Below are 20,974 nucleotides of genomic sequence, written 5' to 3'. Positions count from 1 at the left end.
GACTCCTAGAAGGTGGGTGGTCTGTGCCTATCTTCATTCTAGAGGCGGTGCACCTGGATGCACCTGCCCAGAGGAGGGAGTAGTGGGAGTTACTCCTAGCTGCTTTGACTTCCTCCCTCCTCCCTGCCAGCCCCTCCACCCCAAGACAGATGCCAGCCACCTCTGCCAAGGGGCAGCCAGGGTAGAATCACTGGGCCCCCCTCCATCTGGCTCTAGCTCCAGGCTTCCAAGCCGCCTTCACGTTGCTGTAAAAATGCAAAGCATTCCAGCCATTTTAATTACTGGGCGTTGCATAAGCCAGCGACCAGTTCATACAAAGGAACAACAGACAAAAAATGATTTTTCAACATGCCTTCAGCCTCTCCCCTCCTTTCCCCCTGAAACTGCCACCAATCACTGGCTCCCAGACCTTGAAAAGCACTCCAGGTATGTGCAATCTTTTTCAGAGTTTGTTGATGTGACATCAAGATCTTTTTTTTTTTTTTTTTTTTTTTCTAAATACTTGAGGCAGAGGCAGTTCTAGCTACCTTCAAGCAGTTTGGAAAATTACAGGTCATATCCCTACTTGACATGCTAAGACTATCATAGGGGCTCCATACCTTATATACTGAGAACTTCTTTATAAAGCAGAGTTCAGTGTGTGGTGGGTCTGTCTGGGCACCAAATCAGGGGGATTTTAGTTTTTAAAATTCCAAAATGACCTCATTATAAGGTACTCCCAAGGCATGAACCCTAAACAGAATATTCCAGTAATGCTTGGAAGTGAAGGAAGCGTTTCTTAAAAGTTTGTAATGTGATTAGAGAAGCTTCCAAGTGTCCTAATTCTGATATTCAGTGATCTTTTTCAGTACTTCTGAACTCTTCCTTCACTAATAATTTAATCTAAGAGTTTTACTAAGGACCTACTGAGTGTCAGGTATTGTGCTAAGTGCTCAGAAGAGAAAACTCAATTCACCTCTGTCATTAGCTCACTTTCTAAAGTGGGCCACAGAAACTGATAATCCCAAAGAAGTGCAGTGAGTTTCAAGTCAGAGCTCATCTCTGATGGGTGGCTCCCAGCTTGGGTGGAAGGAAAGGCCACTTGTAGGAGACAATGCCTAATAATAATATTGTCTTCCTGTTAACACTGACAGCAGCCATTCATCGATGGCTGACTCTGTGCCACACATTCTGCTAAATCCTTTCCATGCATCATCTTGTCTATTCCTTACAACTCTGTGAGGTAGGCACTAATGCTGTCGTTATTTTATTAGGTGGGAAAATTGAGGCACTGGAAAATTCTTGTCCAAGATCACACAGTTAAGAAATGGCAGTGGTGTGTGGGTGAATATTTACCAACTAGCTCTCCAGGACAAAAAGCCTGACTTGTGGCATCTGCCAATCACTGTGGTATAAATACACCCATCGTGGCCAATTTGAAGTTACCCGTGTGATGTCACTGAATGCAGAGTTGGGAGGAACCTGGCACAGCCCGCCAGGATACAATACTTCCACCACACAGACACAATAGCTGGACATAGCCTCAAAATTAGAGATGAGAGTATAATGCAACGAAATAATTAGGAAGTGATGAATTTTAAGTATTCATTACCACATTTTTAATATGTTTTGTTTGATTATAAGTTGATGTAATTAAATTTTTAATAATGGCTGTGTTTAACAACTGACTTGAAAAAATCCAGAAAATTTAACAATCAAGCTCTCATAAACCAGTGTAAACTGGCTCCATGATGCCTGTGGGTGCTTCAAAGCCTGCTCTTCAGCCCTTTGGACAAGTAAGAGGTAGCCAGGTGAGAGGAAGAAATGCACTCCAGGGCAAGGAAACAGCATGAACATGGGTATGAGAGCAGAGTGACAATACCAGCTAGTGTTTACAAAATGTTTTCAACCATTCATCAGAGTACAGAGAGGTAATGAGAAGCATAGAACTGGACTCTATACTTCAAATTCTGGTTCTACCACTTATTAATTGTGGGGTCTCAGCTAAGTTGCTGAACCTCTTTGTGCCTCAGCTTTTCTTTCTATAAAATGGGCATGATAATAACAGCCCCTATATCATAGAATTGTAGAAGTTATATAGATTTATATCTGTCAAGTACATAGAACAGGGCCTAGTACATAATAAGTGCTCAGTCAGTGTTATTTATTTATTAGTTAACCCTAGAAAATACCAATTTCAATGAAATGTTTGCTTTCCCTTTACAGAGTATAAATATAAACTAGGGAGAAATGTTGTAGATGGACAAGATGGGACTTGGACAAGTGTTCTGAGGGCTGCAAATCCCACCGAATCCATGAATCCATTGAGTATTATTCTCCAGGAAGGCCTGCAGAGGTGCTCTCTGCCCTACTAAGTGTCTTTTCTGATCGGGGCCACATCTGATTCATGTTCTTATGAGGCGTTCTGGGAAAGAAGACCCATTGGCAACAGGCACTGGACGTCTGCCATTTTGTATCCTTGTTACTTTCTGCGTGCTCACCTTCCTTGGGAAAAGGCAGGCTAGTGGGTTAAGAGCCCATGGTTAAAAGCATGGGCTCTTGGGCCAGGCTACTCTGGTGTTGAATCCCAGCACTGCAGTATCCTGACCATGCTACCTTGAGCAAGTTACAGAACCTCTCCGTACCTTTGTTTCTGTATGTGAGGAAAACAGGGATGGTGAGGATAATTCCATCTACCTCACAGTTTTTGCTATGAATTAATATACGTAGGCTGCCTAGAAGAACACCTGGCACCCAGTAGGTACTCTGTAAGAAGAAACTATTATTATAATTTTTTTGTTTTCTTTTCCTCTTCCTTATACCCCATCCGTTCTCTGGGTATTACTTACCTGGTCAAAGGGGATATGGGAGTTGGCTTATCCTTAATCAACACAGATCATTAGACAACAGGCTGCTTGAAGGCAGAGGCCTCATTCACCCCTACACCTGTAGGGTCACACCCTGGCACATAGAGGTTCTCGGTGAGAATTTATCATGTGCCAGGCACTGTGCCATATGCCTTACTTACCATACCTCATTTGATCCTCATGAAAATCCTCCTCCATTGAGGTATGAATGAGGTATGAGGTAAGAATCTCTCCGCCACTTTACCACTAAACATCCGAGGCTCAGAGAGGTTAAGGAACTTGTTAAAGGTCAGAGGGAAAAAGTGAAGGATTAAAAGCCAGTTTTACTGATGTCACAGGTGTTGATCTTTGACCCCTTTGTCAGTCTCCTTCCAAAATATTCCACTGAGAAGTTCAGAGAGATCATAAAGTCAAATCCCTTGGTTTTACATTTGAAGAATGGGGGATTCATTGATTCACTTATGGTCACTCAGATATTGTGTATAGCAGAACTAGAAGAAAAACCTGGTACATTGCCTCAATCTCATGCTTGAAATTTCAGTGCATACGAAGCCATATTCAATGGCTGTTAAAAATGTACTGATTAGTATTCTATCAGCTTGCTTCTGGATTCAGGGCCCTTTCTTTGTAATACAAATGTAATGTTCTTGTGGCATCCATCCAAATTCTTGAGTAAGAAAGGGCACATCTATACCCCCAGAAATTGCCTGCTCTGTGATTGCTTCTGCCTTCTCTCCACTGCTAACCAGGCAAAATAAGAGATGTATTTCACCTCCCTATTGATAAAGGTTCTTCTCCAACCCTCAGTGGGAGGTACTGTGACTCCCTCTGCTTGGTTCCAACAACGATCAAGGACTCTGAGCCCTTATAGAGAACCCAAAAGACAAAGAGGAAATCATTAGCACTTCCAATGTCCTGATGACCCTGAGGGTATAGTGATTTTTAGGCTCCAGAAATAGTACTGGTTTGGACAGAGCCCCTGGGTCTGAATCACAGCTCTGCCTCTTCCTTGCTTGTGAGAAATTGAATGTGGTCCATCCACGTTGTTTGGCAAATGGCAAGATTTCTTTCCTTTTATGGCTGAATAATATTCCCATGTTTTTGTTTGTGTGTGTGTGTGTGTGTGTATCACTATTAATTTATCCATTCATCCATCAATAACACTTAGGTTATTTCCACATCTTGGTTGTTGTACATAATGCGGCAGTGAACACAGATATGCACTTTTTTTTATTTTTTGGTTTTGCCTGTTTTCTTAACCATAATGCAGACATAAAGTAATAACTGTTATCAAGAGTTGTGAGGATTGAAGACAATACTGTATTGGAAATGACTTGTCCATAGTTGGTACTGAACTAATGTGAGTCCCCTTCCTCCCTTTTTCTTGTCTTAGAAATCTTTTTCAGCTTACATACTATAGCTGATGCATATTACAGGGCAGGGAAAGAATTATTTACACTAAATTAGAGAGGCATGGAATGATGGAAAGATGATGAAGTACTATATAAAACCCTACCTCTCCGGGCCTTTTTCTATATCTGTAAAATGAGAGGGTTGGATTTGGTGCCCTACAGTTCTTTTCTAGCTCTTACCAAAATATGGTCTCCCAAACACCTTCCCACTTCTTTGTTGGGTGACCCAGTGCTATGATCTCATGGCACACTTGATCCTCTAGTTGTAGTTTGTACCACCCACTCTTATTTTCATGTCTTACTCTCCCACAAGAGAAAGAGATAATGAGACTGGGAACTCCTTGAGGGTAGGTCTGTGCCTTGTTCACTGTTAGATTTTCAGTGTCTAGCATGTAGCAGTGAACACTTAATTAGTGTCTGGGGAATATTTGAAGGAAGCAGGGTGAAAGGAGAGAATCCTGCCCCTTTCCTCCAAAGAGCTGATGTGAGGCAAATAGAGATGATCAGTGGAGCAATGTTAATGAAGAGTCCACCCACAACTTGGAAAGAAGGTTACTTGTCTTTTGAGTCCCAAAGCCATAAATTCACACACCACATATGTGATTAGCCGTCTGTGGTAGCACATCAAGACACAGTAAGAGAAGCATTCAAAGTCTAGAACCCAAACTAGTTGACCTGAAGGAATCATAGAATGGTGGCTGTAATCTAAAACACAGAAACCAAATGGACTATAATATTCCCAGTGCAGAAAAGTCTGGGTGAAAGAAGTGAAGAGTGGCAAGTTTTGAGCAGAGAAATGGGAAGACCAGAGTCCAAAGTTGGCAGTATGTGTCAGCATTGTCACCTTCCAGCAAGAGGGGCTCTTGCCCGTGGGTGTGAACATTGTCATACCCATGGCAAAGCCTTCCATTCAGTTTGGTGAGGAAAATTCTATAGTATCTCAGCTGAAAAAAACCTACTTACAATGACCTCAATCCCTGTGTTCTGACTCCATATACACCACAGCAACCTTTTTTTTTATTGGAGTTCAATTTGCCAACATATAACATCCAGTGCTCATCCCGCCAAGTGCCCCCCTCAGTGCCCATCACCCAGTCACCCCAACCCCCCGCCCACTTCCCCTCCACTACCCCTTGTTCATTTCCCAGAGTTAGGTGTCTCTCATGTGCAAAGCAACTTTCTGATGAGAAACTAGCCTCACACAAAGCCCTCTATGATTCTAAGGGGGAAAATATGGAGGTCACATTGATATGAGTGCTTTAACCTATGTGACAAGTATTTCATTGGAAGCAAAGACAATGGAGTTGTGGTTGGCTTGCTGGTCTCTTATGAATCATAGTATCCCCGGGACTGATCAAGTCTGGGGACCGAACCTTAATGAGTTTCTTGACTTAAGAAGCCAGATTCCAGAACCTCTGTAATGGTGAATTTGTGAAGATAATAACTCTGATCATTCCCATCTTTTCTTCCCTAGCCATTCATTGATTATTTATTCTTTCAATATTTGGTAAGTGCCTACAATGTGCAGATTCTGTGCTAAGCTTCCAAGAAGCTGTCAAGAGGAGAGAAAGACATGTCAACCACTAGGGGCAACAGAGTGTGGGAAGTACTGGGTGGAAATCTGGAGTCTACGATGTGTGTGGAGAGGAATGAGGGAAGAGAGGCCAAGGAGAGGAGGTCAATTCTGTTGAGGAAGACAGAGGCTCAGGAAAACATCCACAAGGTGGTGACTCTAGCTGAATCCTGAAAGATAAGAGAATCTTTGCAGATGAGATGGAGGAGGGTGGGGAAAACATTGGTGGAGGGTGGATTCCAGGCAAAGAGCATAGTGTGAATAAGCCTCAGAGGCAGGAAACTGACAGCTGGAAGCTCATGTTGGGTTAGAAGATGGGAATGAGGGCATAGGTTTGGAGAGATAAGCTAAGACAGGGCCTACTGTTGCATAACTATAGGGGGAACAATCACATTGTATTCCATGGCAATGGTCCCCCAAGGTGGGGCCCTGGGAAGAGCCAGATCACAGTACAGAGCCTTGTATGCTTTTCTTTGGGGGTTTAAGACTTTGTTCAGAAAGCCATGGAGGACAAATGAATCATTTTAAGCAAAGGACAGGATGATTTCAAATTTATATCTGAAAAATTTTACATGAGCAGTAGGGCAAAAGTTGCATTTGACAGAGAAAGACTCTGGACAGGGTGACCAGTTATGTGACTACTGAAATTGTCAGGAGAGAATCTACATGGGCCTAATCCAAGGCAGAAATGGTGGCAATGTGGAGAAAGGGAGGATAGGAAGATATGTGTGGAGTGAGAATCACAGGACTTGGTAAAAGGTAGTGTCCTCAGCAGGTATGGGTAACACCACATCAGGGGAAAGAGTGGAGTCTGAGGAGGCAATGGGACCTCCAAGTGGAATTATCCAGAGGGAAGCTGGCTATAGACTGGGCCTCAGGGGGATAATGCTGCTTGCAGTGCCCATTCCTGTGCACATGTCAGAGAAGTAGCTAGAACCAGGGTAGAGAATTAGCTGGGGAGAATGCAGAGGCTAAAAGGGAAGGGAAGGCAGCCAGGGACAGAAAATTGGGAAACACCTACATTCTAGTGACAAGAAGAGTTCAAAGAGTCTGCCAAGAAGACTGAGAAGGTACAGTTGGAGAGGTGGAAATCGAAAACCCAGAGAGACTGGAGTCTCAGCAGCCAAGTTTGAAGAAGGATGTGGTCAGCGGTGTCAAACACTCTTTGGAACATCCCCATCACACAGGACAGGTCAATTTCATTTCCAGCAAGTTCTCTTGAAGAGAGCTCAAGTGCCTTGCCAGAGACAGAATCTCCAGCCCTATCGGACAGGAGACCAGCCATACTGTCCATCCTATTCCCTCCCAAGCCATGAGAGCACCCAGCGGAGACTCACATGCATTTCTCTGCAAAGCTGCACATACAACCTTCAAAGAAACCACAAAGGAGCTACTCAGTTTTAAAGGAAAAACACATGAACTCCACCAGCATAAGGAAAACATTAAGACAGGGTCAAGGAAGAGAAGGTCTCCCTCCACTTAGTATTACCTTTCACAGAAATAACTGACCAACTGAGCACATAGTCAGTTTGAAAACAAATAAGTAAATAAATAAATAATTAATTAAAAATTTTAAAACAGAGCTGGAATATTAACTTTGTTTCTCATCTCTCACCACCAGAAAACATAGGGAGCAAAATGTCTCTACAGTACACATGTGTTTTCTGGCTTAAAAATCCCAGAAGATATTTTTAAGCCAGAAAGGGTAGAAGGAAATGTGAAAAGCCCAGGATTTAGGTGTATGCAGCCAGAGACTCTTACTAAGGGGTCTTCACTCCATGGCAGGACTAAGGGGAGCTAGGGCAAGAGACACTCTGTAATTTTATTGCCATGAAATTAGCTCCAGATGGAAGTGAGAAAAGGTGTTTACTCCCAGTTGGTGCCAGACACACAGAGAACCAGAAGTGCTTACCATCTCAGGTTCATAATTCCCAGTGCTGGGCAGCAACCCCACTGAGGGTCTGGCCAGGGCTCATGGTGATGGGTGGACCAGGACTGTCTGTTGCTTGAAAAGGGCTATTTTGAATGTAATGACTTTCAGATGAGGACTGTGGGTTTGGGGGAAGGCATTGTGGCCAGGGTCTAGAAGGGAAAAGGAAGGGAAGAAAAGAGGTGTTTCCTTATGAGACAACAGAAACAACATGTCTTGTCAGCACCTTCTCCTGGTTTAATTTCCAGAGGCCAGCTATGCCCTGAAAGAGTGGGATCATGACATTGTCTGTTGTGTTCCCAGATCTCCCCAATCCCCCCAAACCCATGATTCATGAGTATACAGCTTCCTGAGAGCATGTCTCCCCTTTGGTTGACATGTGGCCAGCTCAGGGGTGGAGGAGCTGGGCAGCTGCGGACCCAGACGAGATGCTGACCGACAGCTTTGTGGCCATTGCAGATGGGAGGGGTTAGTTTCACCCACTCAGAGTGGGTAACTAGTGTGGAACTGCCTCTCCCACCTTCTCAGTGAGACTGGCGGAGACTGCAGGCTGAGGAAATGGGTGTTCTCTGGCTTATAGCGCCCCCTAGCACCAGCCAGAGGGATAAGGCTCTGTGAGCTCTCCAAGGAGCTACCACCTGCCTATAAGAGTAAGTGGGAAGGGGTTGGTGGGACCAATCAATTTGACTCACTCAACCAGTACTTGTTGACTTCTTTGTTACCAACACTGTCTTCGAGGGGCTTCCTCTATCCTGGAAGGGAAAGAGATGGATAAACAATCACATTATTGCCAGCTAAGTGGTATGAAAGAAAGGAGTACAGGGTCCTGTGGAAATCCACTGTGGGTGACTGATGAAGATTGGGGGAGAAAGACAGAAAGAAGGCTCTCTGGAGGAGAAGGCATTTAAACTGCAATAGTAGGGGATGCCTGGGTGGCTCAGTGGTTTAGCGCCTGCCTTTGGCCCAGGCCGTGATCCTGGAGTCCCAGGATCAAGTCCCACATCAGGCGTCCTGCATGGAGCCTGCTTCTCCCTCTGCCTGTGTCTCTGTGTCTCTCATGAATAAATAAATAGAATCTTTAAAAAAAACCTGCAATAGTAGTTTAGTGAATTTTGAAAATAAGATATAAAGGCAATAAAAGACGTATTTTCTGACCTTTTAGTGCTTATGATTCAAGAGGTAAACAGATAAACAAGTAATTTAAACAGGGCCCTATCAGAGGCAAGGGCTTCAGTCTCTCCTATGGCTTCACCATCACAATCTTTGTTTTCAGCCTGAGCCTTGGAGGAGAGAACAGAATAGGAACTCAATAAGTGTTGATTGAGAGATTGATGGATGTGCTTCAGTCTTGGGCATATTCAATTTGTCTCAAACCTGTTTAAAGGGTAAGGTCTATCTTTCTTGTCCTTGAGAGTTTCCTATGGAATCTTTGACTTTTTGAGCCAAAGGAGATCTTGGAGACCATTAAGTTATAGCTTTCATTCAATAAACACAGAAATCGAGGTATGGCCAGGTGAGTTGTCCACACATGCAAGCAACTATTCTTCTGCAGCAACAATCGAACCAATCTGAGGTCTTTTTTTTTTCCCCCTCATTCCAGCCTCTTTTTGTCTCCCAGAAATAAAGCTTCATGCATTTCTTTGCAGTAATCTGTTTGGAATGTTTTAAAAAAGTATTAAGTAATAATTTAGAAAGGGAAAAAATAAACACACAAGAGATAAACCTCCGAGAACAGAGTGGTATTTGTTCTGATTGGCTCAGAGGTGATTATTATCATGACGGAGAACTGTTTAGCCAGGGCAGGTGGCAGGCGGGATTGTCCATGTGTTATCCACCATACAAAGAGACTGAAACAAATTCCTGAAATACAGATCTGACATGCAGATTCAGGACCTTGAGTGGCTGGAGTTTCCATGACTAGGATGCAAGCACTAGGTCATGTGCTGTGGCTGGGGGGACTGAGGCCCAGGAATGTGGGAGAGAGCCAGCTAAAGAATCAGGCAACTGTAAAGTAATCCTGGCTCTGCCACAAGATGACCGTGAGAGGCAATTTTCTCACCTGTCTGAACCTTATCTTCCCCACCTATAAAGTTGGATGGGTAGTCTCTGAGGTCCTTTTTAAGGACCTCTGAATGTCTATGAGAGACTTCTCATAGATTTCAGTATTCCGTAACTTGAAATGAAAGGGGTGGACTCACCTTCCCTAGAAAAGTTCCAGGGAAGAGAACATCAGCTCAGCGTTGTAGATTTGAGGACAGCTCAGAGAGATTTTGAAACTGTAGTTCCTCTGAAGTTTATAAACCTATCCTTATTCTTATTCTAAGTGGGAGAGCCAGTATCGTCATTCTTACCACTAGCTGCAGGTCTGCTCCATCCAGCTTATAAAATAGTCTTGAAAAAGTAATTCTTACATATTATTAGGTCTAAGGACAACATGACATCCAGATTGATGCCTGTGAGCTCTGCTTGCTGGGGGTGCTGACCCTGGCAGTTGTGCTCTCCTTCACAAGGATTCTTGTTCTTTCTTTTCCTCAGGGTGAGGGCTGAACTGAATTCTGATGGGTGGGCAGAGGGGAGTCCCCTTGGGTTAGACATTAGGGAGGGCTTTGCAACTGAAAGGGAAGCTAAACTGCAAAGACACTGCATGGACCAGTTTAGGTGCAAGAGGAAATAAACCAAAAGGCAATTTCATTACCTTTCAGCTGGAAAAACAATCAGATTACTCTGGATGCTTACATAATTAAGTCGTTGCCATAATCAAATGTTTCAGATGCTTTCTATAAGGAACCTGCTACTTGAAGTTGAGCAAAAGTTACCTGCCTGATACTCATGTTCTAGGCAAGCCTTCCCTTGGAGAAAATACTGGCATGTTGGACAAAACCGTCAAGTGAAAGGAAAAAAGAGAAGAGAGGGCCTTTATCACATAAGTTGCTTATTCAAAGCGGACTTGGTCTGGAAAGGCTTATAAAACCTTCCACATGACTGGCACCATGCAAGGATAAGCAAAACTCTCAAATCCCACCAAGTATGCCCTCATTCAACCTGGGTCCCTAGAGTGTGTCTGTTGCTTCAGACTCTCTGGGCAGTTGGCCATAGCCACACCTAAGTCTCTTGGGACCCCATTTTATACTCAGAGGGCCAAAAAAGCAATGTGGCTAAGTATCTCAGATCTTAAAGTATTTCTAGTGTGGTTGGGGAAATGATACAATTATATTCTATGAAACAGTGAGCTAAGTGCTGAAGTAAACATTGAGAGAAGGAAAGAACTATCTGGGCCAGGCTATAGAGTTAAGGTGGAAAGGGGCTTAGAAGTTAGGAAGGGGACAGGGCAGGAGAATATGGAAACTTGATTCCTTCCTTATAGCTACAATTCTTCAGGAGCAGGGGCAAAGGAGTTTAAAAAATGTTCCTGGAAATACCATTTTTAATGAAATGCTCTGCTTCTGCCATCCCAGTGCCACTTATCCGAGGTGTAAAGAGAGTTTCTGAGAAAGAAGTTGAACTTGCATTTCTGAGAAGTATTCCCAGTCCTCACTTTGTTCCAAACATTTGGCATTTCTATATCCAAAACATGCAAGGACCTTCCTAAACAGAATGAGTTAGGAGAGAAAGGGAGAGAGACACAAGAATAGAAAGACAGAAGTCTCCAGCTGCAAAAGGGCATCTGCACGGTGATAGCTAATTACTGCTTTAGTCCAGATAAATAAAATCGTTCTTCAGGTGCAAATGAGTGAATGGAGCTCCTGGCTGCTTGCCAAGTCATGTCACTATTCTGTGCCAGTTTCCTCATCTAGAAAGTGTGAATAGTACTTTGTGTTTTTCCTATCTAAAAAAAAAAAAAAAAATTGTGAGATATAATGAAATGTGGCATGGAAACTATAAGGCAGAATCAAGATGTTCCTTAATAATAAGGATAGTCATAGTATTAGTTATTAGCAATCATCCATTATGGCTAGTAGGCTAAGATCCTGGATAGTTCTCCAGAATCCAGTGTAAGTTACCCCAGTTTTGGATCAATTCACCCCCAATTCCTTGCTGAAGGATGGAGATTTGTCTGGCCTTGGTGGGGTTACTATTTTCTCCTGCCCTTTCTACTCATTGTTTTTCAAATAAGCTCAGAGCCTTTGCACTTGCTGTTCTCCCTAACTGGCATTTTCTCCTCCCAGATTTCCATAGGGCTTCCTCCTGCTCCTTCTCCTTGCTCACCTCTCAGCCAGACTGTCACCTCCTCAGATATACCTTCTCTCACTATTCCATAGAAAGCAGTCCCCCCACCATCATCCAGTAATTTCTAACCCATTACTAAGTTTTGTTTCTTCATGGTACTATCATCATAGAAAATCACCTGGCATATTGGTGAATTCACTGATGCACTGCTTGCGACTTTCATGGAAGCAAGGACTTTGTTTTGCTCATTCCAACATTCAGAACAGTGTTTGTTGAGTGACTTCACAGTTTACTCTGGGCAAGTGGGGTGGGGGTGGGGGTGCTGCGCAACAGTCCCTAAAGCCAGCTCCAAAGGGCAGATGGCTCCCTCACATCCAGGAAAGTCGGAGGGTAGGTGTGTGGGTCGTCAGCTGGTCCTCTCCCCTCTGACCCTGCTCTCTCCAGAGAAGCCGGAGAGTTAGCCTTTGTCCTTCGCCCTTCCACCAGGCGCGGTCAGGGTCGCCAGGGCCGCCTGTGACCCGAGGATGAGTTGGTGCTGTGGTGGGTGGTTTGGGTCAGAAGCGCTCAGAGAGCAAGCAGGGTGGGTGGGTGTGTGGTCAGAGCACTGGCAAGGTCGGGCCCGGGGACCCGCTCCGGGGGCCACCTGGCAAGCTTAGGTCCGAGGCGCGTTCCGGTTCACCCACTCCCGTGCCCACAGCCGTATTATTCCCTATAAGGATCTGAACGGTCCGGGGCCGCCCCGCCCCGTCGGCCCGCGCCCCCGGCCCCGCCCCTTTGGAGGGCCGATGAGGTAATGCGGCTCTGCCATTGGTCGCAGGGGGCGGGCCCCGAGTGCCCGAGAGGAGTTGCCCGGGGGGGACCCGCACTATATCACTCGGCCGCCGGGCAGCGGCGCAGAGCGGGCAGCGGGCGGGCGCTCAGACGGCTTCTCTTCCTCCTGCTGCTCCTGCTCCGCCCCGGCTCCCGCTCCTTCCCCGGGAGAGACCGCCGGCCCGCAGAGTCGTGCGCCAGCGCCGAGACAGCCTCGCTGCACCCCTCCCTCCCCACTGGGCACCCCGAGGGCAGCGCGCCGAAGCCAAAGTTGCCCCGCAAGGCCGGGCAGGCGAGCTCGGGCTGCAGCGGCCCCTCCAGCGGCGCGCACAACTTTGGAGAGGCGAGCAGCAGCCTCAGCAGCCACAGCGGCAATGACTCCCTGGCTCGGGCTAGTGGTGCTTCTGGGCAGCTGGAGCCTGGGGCACTGGGGCGCCGAGGCGTGCACATGCTCGCCCAGCCACCCCCAGGACGCCTTCTGCAACTCTGACATCGGTAAGCGCTCCGGGTGTCCCCACCAGAGCCCCTGCGGTGCCCGCTTTTGCGGTGCCCGGTCTTGCGCTGCAGCCCGGACTGGGGTGCAGCTCCGGAGGGCGTAGCGAGTCCCGTTTCTTTTTTCTGACTGAGCTTGGGATGGGGGCAGGGGGTCGAAACTCAGTTTCTTCAGTCAGAGGGTCTGGCATAGATGAAGGGGCAGATGCCCTGCAGAGAAAACCTACAGTGGTAAGTGAACCCCTTGCAACCTTTGCTCTCATTTTAGGGCGTGAGGCCCCTATTGGTCCTTTTGACATCTGGAAAATTTCCCTTTTCACTCTCAAGAGAGAAGGGCTGGGGGAGAAGGGTGGGAGGGCTTTCCTAAAACTTGGAATGCCAACTAACTGAAGTACTGAGTTGTTCAATAGTTTAAAAAAAGTTGCCAGCCATGTGCACAAAGTTGCAGGAGAATCTTGAAGTTTTCTGAGTTTGCATTTTCTCCTGCACCCGTTTAGTTTATTCTTTTCATTGACACCCAACCCAGCCTCCTACTTCCCAGGCAAAGGCTAAATGAGCTTCTTAGACTGCCAAGTTTGAGTGGATTTAAGGGAAAAATGAGAAGAAAGCTGTGGGTTGACCCTTTCCCGGAGGAACTGTATTTGAGAGTGTTGATAGCAAGCAGGAGGTGGCGTGTGTGAGGGATCACTTATCACATAGCTGTGAGAATTCACAGGAAGGTTATTTTTTTTTCTTTTTTTTTTGCTTGAATGCATGTGGGGAGGGGGAGAATGAGCAGTGGAAAACAGATTTGTCACCAGAAGAACAAAGATGCCAACGATCACATCATGGTGACAATTCCAAACTGGACTTTGTGTCTTGATTAGAGACTCAGTAAGAAGTAGAACCAGTTTTAATCCAGGGCCTCACAAGTGTCCTGGGAGAACTTGTTGGGGAGTGTTTGGGACACTTGTGTTTGGATGGCCAGAGGTGGAGTAGCAGCTGGAAAACATCTCTTCTCTCCTTTCCAGCTCATAAAGCATGCAAGTCCAGTGGCCCCTGCTGCGGGGTGTGTGTGTGTGTGTGTGTGTGTGTGTATGTGTATGTGTGGTGTGTGTGTGTGTGTGTGTGTGTACTCGGGCTGGGGTGGGGTGGGGCACAGTCTAGCTGCCCTCTTCTGCCTGTGTCGATTCAGAGGTGAAGAATGGAGCGTGTGTGTTTTAAGTCATAAAGAAGAAGGAAAATTTTCCACTGGGTCCTGGGTGAGGGCCTCCACAAGTGTGCTGCAGGGGAGGGGGAGGAGACAGGAGCCTGGCAGGGAAGGCAGCTGAAGTTGGGAGGGGCGCTGCTGGTGGGCCCTGCTGAGCCTAGGAGAAGTCAGGGAGGTGGCTGTGGTGACCAGAAGGTCAGTCCAGTTGGCAAGCATGGGTGTTTATGTGACCTGGGGTCACCCTTGTTAGAGGTTTCCTGGGGCCCATGTTGTATACCCTTCCCTCTCCCCAGGGGAATCCAGCTGGCCCTTCGGTTTGTGGATTGCCTGAAGGATTCTTTTGGGCTGCCTGAGGCCTGGAAGGTTTTCTTCCTTCTCCTTTGACTGCTCCCACCCAAATTCTACTTGGCTTGTCCCTCCTTACCCCATTGGTGACATTCCCACCTGAATAGTGTTGGGAGCTGCTGCTGCCGCTGGGCTCTGGTTTTGCTCAGTGAGGAGGTCAGGAGGCTGACAGGTGGACTCAGGGTACCCTCTTCTGCTTGACAATGGCTTGGGGGTGTTTGCTCAGAGTTTTTGGTGTGTGGGGAGAGTGAGACCTCATGACTCCCCCTTGCCCTTGGCTTTTGGGTTTTCACCCTGCAAGTTCACCAGAGAACAGTGGAAACAGCAGCAAGGAGACCCTGCTTTTAATGGGTTGCACTGGTCGACTCAGGTTTCCTGCTGCGGGTCTGGGCTGATGCAGAAAGTTTCTTGTAATTTCTCTGGATTTATTTAACAAATCCCTGCCCTCAATAAACTGCCCAGAGGAAAGCTAAGTTACCGGGAAGTACCCATAGACCAGAACATTGTGGTAGCAAAAATAAAAAAGAAACAAACAAAAATCTTCGATACACTGGCACCGATCCAGAACTGTTCTGCCTGGGTTTGGTGCACTGCACTAGTGGTAGGGATGAGATAATGCTTTTAAAAATGGGAGGTGTGGATGTGGGCTGCTTGCTTGTTGACCTCCGCTGCCTTACAGTACCCTGCTAGTGTCCAGTAGGTGGCTCCCAGTTTTCCTTGCTCATATAGCACTTCTCCTTTCCAGTCTGGGTTGAAGCTCTGCCTGCCCTCACGCTGAAGGAAATGTGTAGGAGCTCCCCATTCTCCTTGACCCTTATGACCCCAGCAATCAATGCTGTAGCCCATTAAAGGTGCTCAAGCCAGACCACCCGCTTCCTCTTCCCAGACCTTCCTGGCTGTTTTCTCTTCATGGCTGAGTGCCATGTTGCTGGGCAAAGCACTGTATGCCCGACTTGGCCTTGTCTAAAGAACCCCCATCACCTTCCCTCTCCTTTCTCCTCATCCACAGGTGTCTCTTTTTGCCTTTCTCCCCCGCCCCCTTCCCAAGCCCTGGGGATTGGCACTGCTTTCTGGGTGGGGAGGAGTTAAAAGGTGTTTCTATGGCAACTCCAGGCCCTGCACCCTAGTGAAGTGTTTAGGAGAAGAATAAACTACATGCCGGCTTATAAAACATACTGTGGGGGAAAGAAAAGGACTTGGCAGCAGCCAGGATATCTCTGACCCCCTCCCCACCAGTCAGCACCCCTGTAACTCCTGACAAAACCTTGACTCTGGAGGGAAGAGAGGGGGTTGGGAATGAAGAAGGCAGCCTTGGCTGGGCAGATCCTGCTCCAGCAGCTCTGTCCAGCTCAGGAAGGGGTAGGCAGTGCCAAGAGCTTTCTGAAAATTGGTGTGTGTGTGTGTGTGTGTGTGTGTGTGTGTGTGGTTTCTTCAGGAGGCAGGCAGCAGAGAGAGAGAATTTTGCTTTAGAATGCCAAACCCTTCTCTCCAGCCTCCTTTGCATAGAGGAATGGGGCTGTGCCATGGAGTGTTGGGGGCCTGACTCCAGAGCCTCTTGGGAATTCACGAGTGAGGCTCAGCTTGGGGGCCCACTGCCAGCCCTGGAGGACAGTCCTTGGATATCTCTGAATTGTTTTGACAGGGACCAGTGCCAGCAGATTCTTTTGGTATCAGATCTGAGGTTGTGGTTTTAGCAAAGAAGCCATTTTCAAAGAAGCCAGACCCATTCTCTGTCTCTCTGTCTCTCTCTGTCTGACTCTCTCTCTCTCTCTCTCTCTCTCACACACACACACACACACACACACACACACACACACACACACATCCACACTGGGCTTTGTGACTGAAGGAAAATAAAAAGGATCAGACTTCAGAGAGGACCCAGGCTGTTCGGATCTTGGGAACCACAGAAAGAGGAGAGCTGCTCTACAAAGGAGGGAAGGGACACCTCTCAGACTCCTACTGGGTGCAAGCACTTCATAAATTCCATGTCCTTCATCCACCCAGCAACCTTAAGAGTAGGTATCACGACCATTTTTTTTCAGATGGAAAACATCAAGTCTAGGAAAGGTTGTGCTTGCCCAAGGTCACCCAGCTACTAAATGGTAAGGTGAATTCATTTTTAGCTAGGCAATTCTTCAAAACCTTTTTGACTTTCATTTACCCTTAATATTCTAAGGTAAACAACCCTTCCTTGGACTGAAAGGGAATGGAGGGTTAACATTCGAAGAAGGCTTTACTTATTGATTTGGGAAAGTTTTTGTTAAAAATATGAAAAGAGCCAAAATGACCTGAGGTTTTAAGTAAATATCATATTATGGAAGGGAAAAATTATTATTAGTTTAGGACATAAATAGAGAAAAAGGAAAATTTCTAATGTTCTTTGGCTATTAGAACTGAAAGAATTCTCAAAACCACCAGGTCAAAATAAACAATGACTTAGATTATCACACTGAGATCCAGGGAGAAGTAAAGCTAATGGAGACAAGACATCATGGGCTTCAAGACTCTTCCCCTTCTTGATGGGGATGAGTTGGGGCTGCCCAGGGCAAGATGCCCACTCTATGTAGATGGCTGGTGTGGTGGCAGGAAGATCAGAGACTGGGTCCCAGCTAGCTGGAGAAGGTGCCTCTCCCACAGTTCTGTGTCCCTTTCACAATCCCTGGATAGATAAGGCTAGAAAAGTGGCCACAGAAGTGGCTTGGGTGGAGGGACTTTTGTTTGTTTTGCAGGAACAGCAGGAACCATTCAGCTCCACTGCTGAATGGCACATTCCAACAGGTTCATTAATTAAAAACAAAAACAACAACACAATTCTCCATTGCATTTGGCTTTTACCATTCCAGCCAGTATGGACAAGGAGAACTCTTCTTCTAGCTTTTGTTATCGTCAACTCCTGGGTGGCCAGCCTTGAGAGGCAGTGTGGGGTGGTGGAAAGGTCATGGGGTGGGCAGAGCTAGGTTTAAATCCTTCCTCTGGGGCTTGTTGGCGGTGCGCACTTAGGCATGTTATTGGATGTCTTTAAGCTTTGGTTTCCTCATTTATAAAAGGGGAATAATAACTTGCAACACCGTGGCCCTTAAGTTTTCTCCACATTTCAAAAATCAAAAGTTATCTTATGAATACATTCGACATCCATGTGTGTATGTAACTATGTGTACATGTGTATCTATCCATCTATCTACCTATCTATCTATCATCTATCTAAAATTAGATAAGAGTAACCTTTGTTTTGAGCACTTCCTCTAATTCTAGATTCTTCTCCAGATCCTTTCCTCCCTATGCATTTATATATATAGGTACCCAAGAGAAATTTATAGTAGTTTTTCCCTTAATACATGAATGATAGAATACCATAAATAGTGGAATACCACATATAGCATTTTGCTTTTTGTAATTGAACAACATGTATTAGGGCTTGTTCCCAGTTAATACACATATATATCTACTTCATCCTATGTATAGTGTTCCATGGGATTATATTTTAAAAAGCAAACAGGTAGGGAGGCCTGGGTGGCTCAGCAGTTGAGCGCCTGCCTTCGGCTCAGGGCATGATCCCAGGGTCCTGGGATCGAGCCCCACATTGGGCTCCTTGCATGGAGTCTGCTTCTCCTCCCTCTACCTATGTCTCTGCCTCTATCTCTGTGTCTTTCATGAATAAATAAATAAAATCTTTTAAAAAAATAAAAAGCTAACAGGTAGAGAGTGGTTATTATGTTCCAGGCACTATTCTAAATAGTTAACATGCATTAACTCATTTAATTCTCTAAACAGTCCTCTGAGGCAAGCATGCTCCTGTCATTCCCACTTTACAGATGAGGAAATTGAGGCTTAGAAAAATCAGATAATTTTGTCAGGATTACAGCAGAGCCTATATTTAAACCCCAGTGAGCTGGCTCTAAAATATACTCAACTACTATATTAGATGTTAATTACCGTATATTATATAATATGGTATATTATATACTACTTTATCCTATTACATTACTATACTATATATCCCTGTAAGTATAGAATGTATGTAGAATGTATTTCCCTACTGATAGATGTCTAGGATTCTAACAGCTTTTCATGTTTACAAAGAGCACTGCAAAAAATAGTTGTCTACTTCTCTGGTTCATGTGTGCTAATATTTCTTTATAGCAAATATACAACTGGAATTCCTGGACACAGGTAGGTGTATTTTAAATTTTAACAGCACCTGCTAGTTTGCCCTCCAGAGTGGCTTTGTTCACATAGTTGTTTTTGGATGTGCAACATGAAGGAATGGAGGGAGTATTATAGTCCTGTCCTGGAGAGACTTTATATGCCTTTCTCAAATGGAAAACAGCTTATAATTTTTACTGATTTTCTAAGTTTTTTTTCTTTTGCTTATCCTTTTGTCCCTCTGGAAGGGAGCAAAATTAAGACCACTTAGACCAAGCTGACAGGAGTATTTTTATAGGGAGGGAGAGGCTTACATGCCAGGAAAGCCATGGCTCTTGACTTGATGCAGTTTGGGAGTCATTCAGTTGTATATGGTTTTATATTTTTGCTTTCATAATAAGCAGGGGGCCATTCATTGGATTAAGTTGCTTGACTTTGGGGTTTTGTTGTAAGCTCAGGTTTAGGCTGAGCTGCAGGGTTGAAGACGTGTGCAGGGTTTTATGTGCTGACTTAAAGATGTCCCCTTCTTGACTGGTCCTAGCCAGACTCATAGTGACAGTGAGGGGACTTATCCCTTTGTTTCCCTACTACTCTTGCTATTGCATTTGGATCATGCTTGGAGGGAATGGTGGGAGGCCATGGGGACTGGAGATGGACTGTGGAGGGGAAAGCACAGTGGTTTCTAGCCAAGAAAGATGCCAGAGTCATTATGGGAACTAAAAGGAACTAGAGGAACTAAAGGAACTAAAAGGTCTGGTTTGACAGACAATTCCACTGTCCTGATTAAAACCCTTCATTGAACTCTTGGGATGAAGTGTCATAAAATGGCTCTAATGAGGACCAGTCTGACCCCTGCCTCCGTCTTCATCATCCTCTCATCACTGGCTCTTCCAGCTCCTGCTGTTCAGATTCTCTGTCTGGGTCTTGGCCCATGCTGTCCCCTGGGTTTTGAACACCCTCATCAACTTCCTATTCTCCAGGTCTCATTTGGTCCCATTTCCCCATGCACTCCCTGGCACTGGCATAGAAGAATAGTCACACCTTGCTCAAATTTTGAACACATTTAAAAACACTATCTTTAGTAAAAACCAAATTATCCAAAGCTGTATGGAAAATTCCCAGAGTGAGTCATTCTTGGGCTGGAAAAGATCTAAGGGCTGTATACCACCCAGAGGGACCATCTAAACCCTCTGAGAGGGAAGGAACCTGCTCTACTGTCTGCATTACTTGATAAGTCCAGTTGCATATTCTGGCCATAATACTCCATTCATACTCCCAGAGAAAAAAGCTGGAGATTTCTAAATACCACTCCACCAGGGGATCACTCAAAATGATAACTACCTTTCCCTGAGGTGTATTTACTGTACTCCAGGCACTGTAAGAAAATCCTTGCACCTTGTGAAGTAGACATGGCCCATCCCAGCTTCCTGGTGAGTGAGCTGAGGCTAGAGGGTAAAATTGTTTGTCCAAGATCACACCTCTAAGAAATAGAATCTAAACTTGCTTAATCCATCCAAAATTTGTAATCTAAATCAGCATAGACCAAGGGCTATGACTCTTTAGCCCAGGAACATCTTTTGGAACCTCCTCTATATTAGTTTTTTGACTCTCTACTGCCAGGGTTCCTTTTGGAACCTCCTCTACATTAGTTTTTTGACTCTCTACTGCCAGGGTTCCACTCAATATGCTTCTCTCTCTCTTTTTTTAAAAGATTATCTGCTGTTAAAAATACTTTTTAATTTTTTTTTCTTTTTAATTTTTTTAAATTTATTTTATTTTATTATGCTTCTCTTTGATGTTCTTCCATAGCCAGCCTCTCCAGCTCTGGCCTCCCCTGCTGCCCCCAATTTTATTGCTGTGTGGTTCTAATGAAACCAAGCCTCAAACCCTATTTCTAATCTCTATCCCGGTGCTCTTTCCACTGAACCAGCCTTTTCAATGCTAAGGATGATTTTTACTAATTCTCTCAATGCTGGGAAAAATTACCTGCCACATTTTGTGTGTCAATGATTTTTCCATGAAAACCGGTTAAAATATAATTATAATGGCTGATAATAGCCATTT

At 45.3% G+C, this 20,974-nt stretch overlaps 2 protein-coding genes across 5 annotated transcripts in view; one reads left to right on the top strand and one right to left on the bottom strand.

Annotated features, from left to right (window-relative positions):
• Positions 1 to 20,974, bottom strand: part of SYN3 (synapsin III) — a 452,196-nt gene that overhangs the window by 233,093 nt on the left and 198,129 nt on the right. The gene's annotated exons all lie outside the window — the stretch shown is intronic.
• TIMP3 (TIMP metallopeptidase inhibitor 3) overlaps positions 12,775 to 20,974 on the top strand; it is a 57,947-nt gene continuing 49,747 nt past the window's right edge. Inside the window, exon 1 of the mRNA XM_072844208.1 lies at positions 12,775 to 13,233. Within this exon, the coding sequence (XP_072700309.1) occupies positions 13,113 to 13,233 (121 nt within the window). The 5' untranslated portion in view covers positions 12,775 to 13,112. The remainder of the gene's footprint in view (positions 13,234 to 20,974) is intronic.

The sequence above is a fragment of the Canis lupus genome, chromosome 11 (assembly GCF_048164855.1).
Source record: "Canis lupus baileyi chromosome 11, mCanLup2.hap1, whole genome shotgun sequence".
NCBI classification, from domain to species: domain Eukaryota; kingdom Metazoa; phylum Chordata; class Mammalia; order Carnivora; family Canidae; genus Canis; species Canis lupus.
Note: the sequence above shows the minus strand (reverse complement) of the source record. Positions and strands in the feature narration are given on the sequence as shown.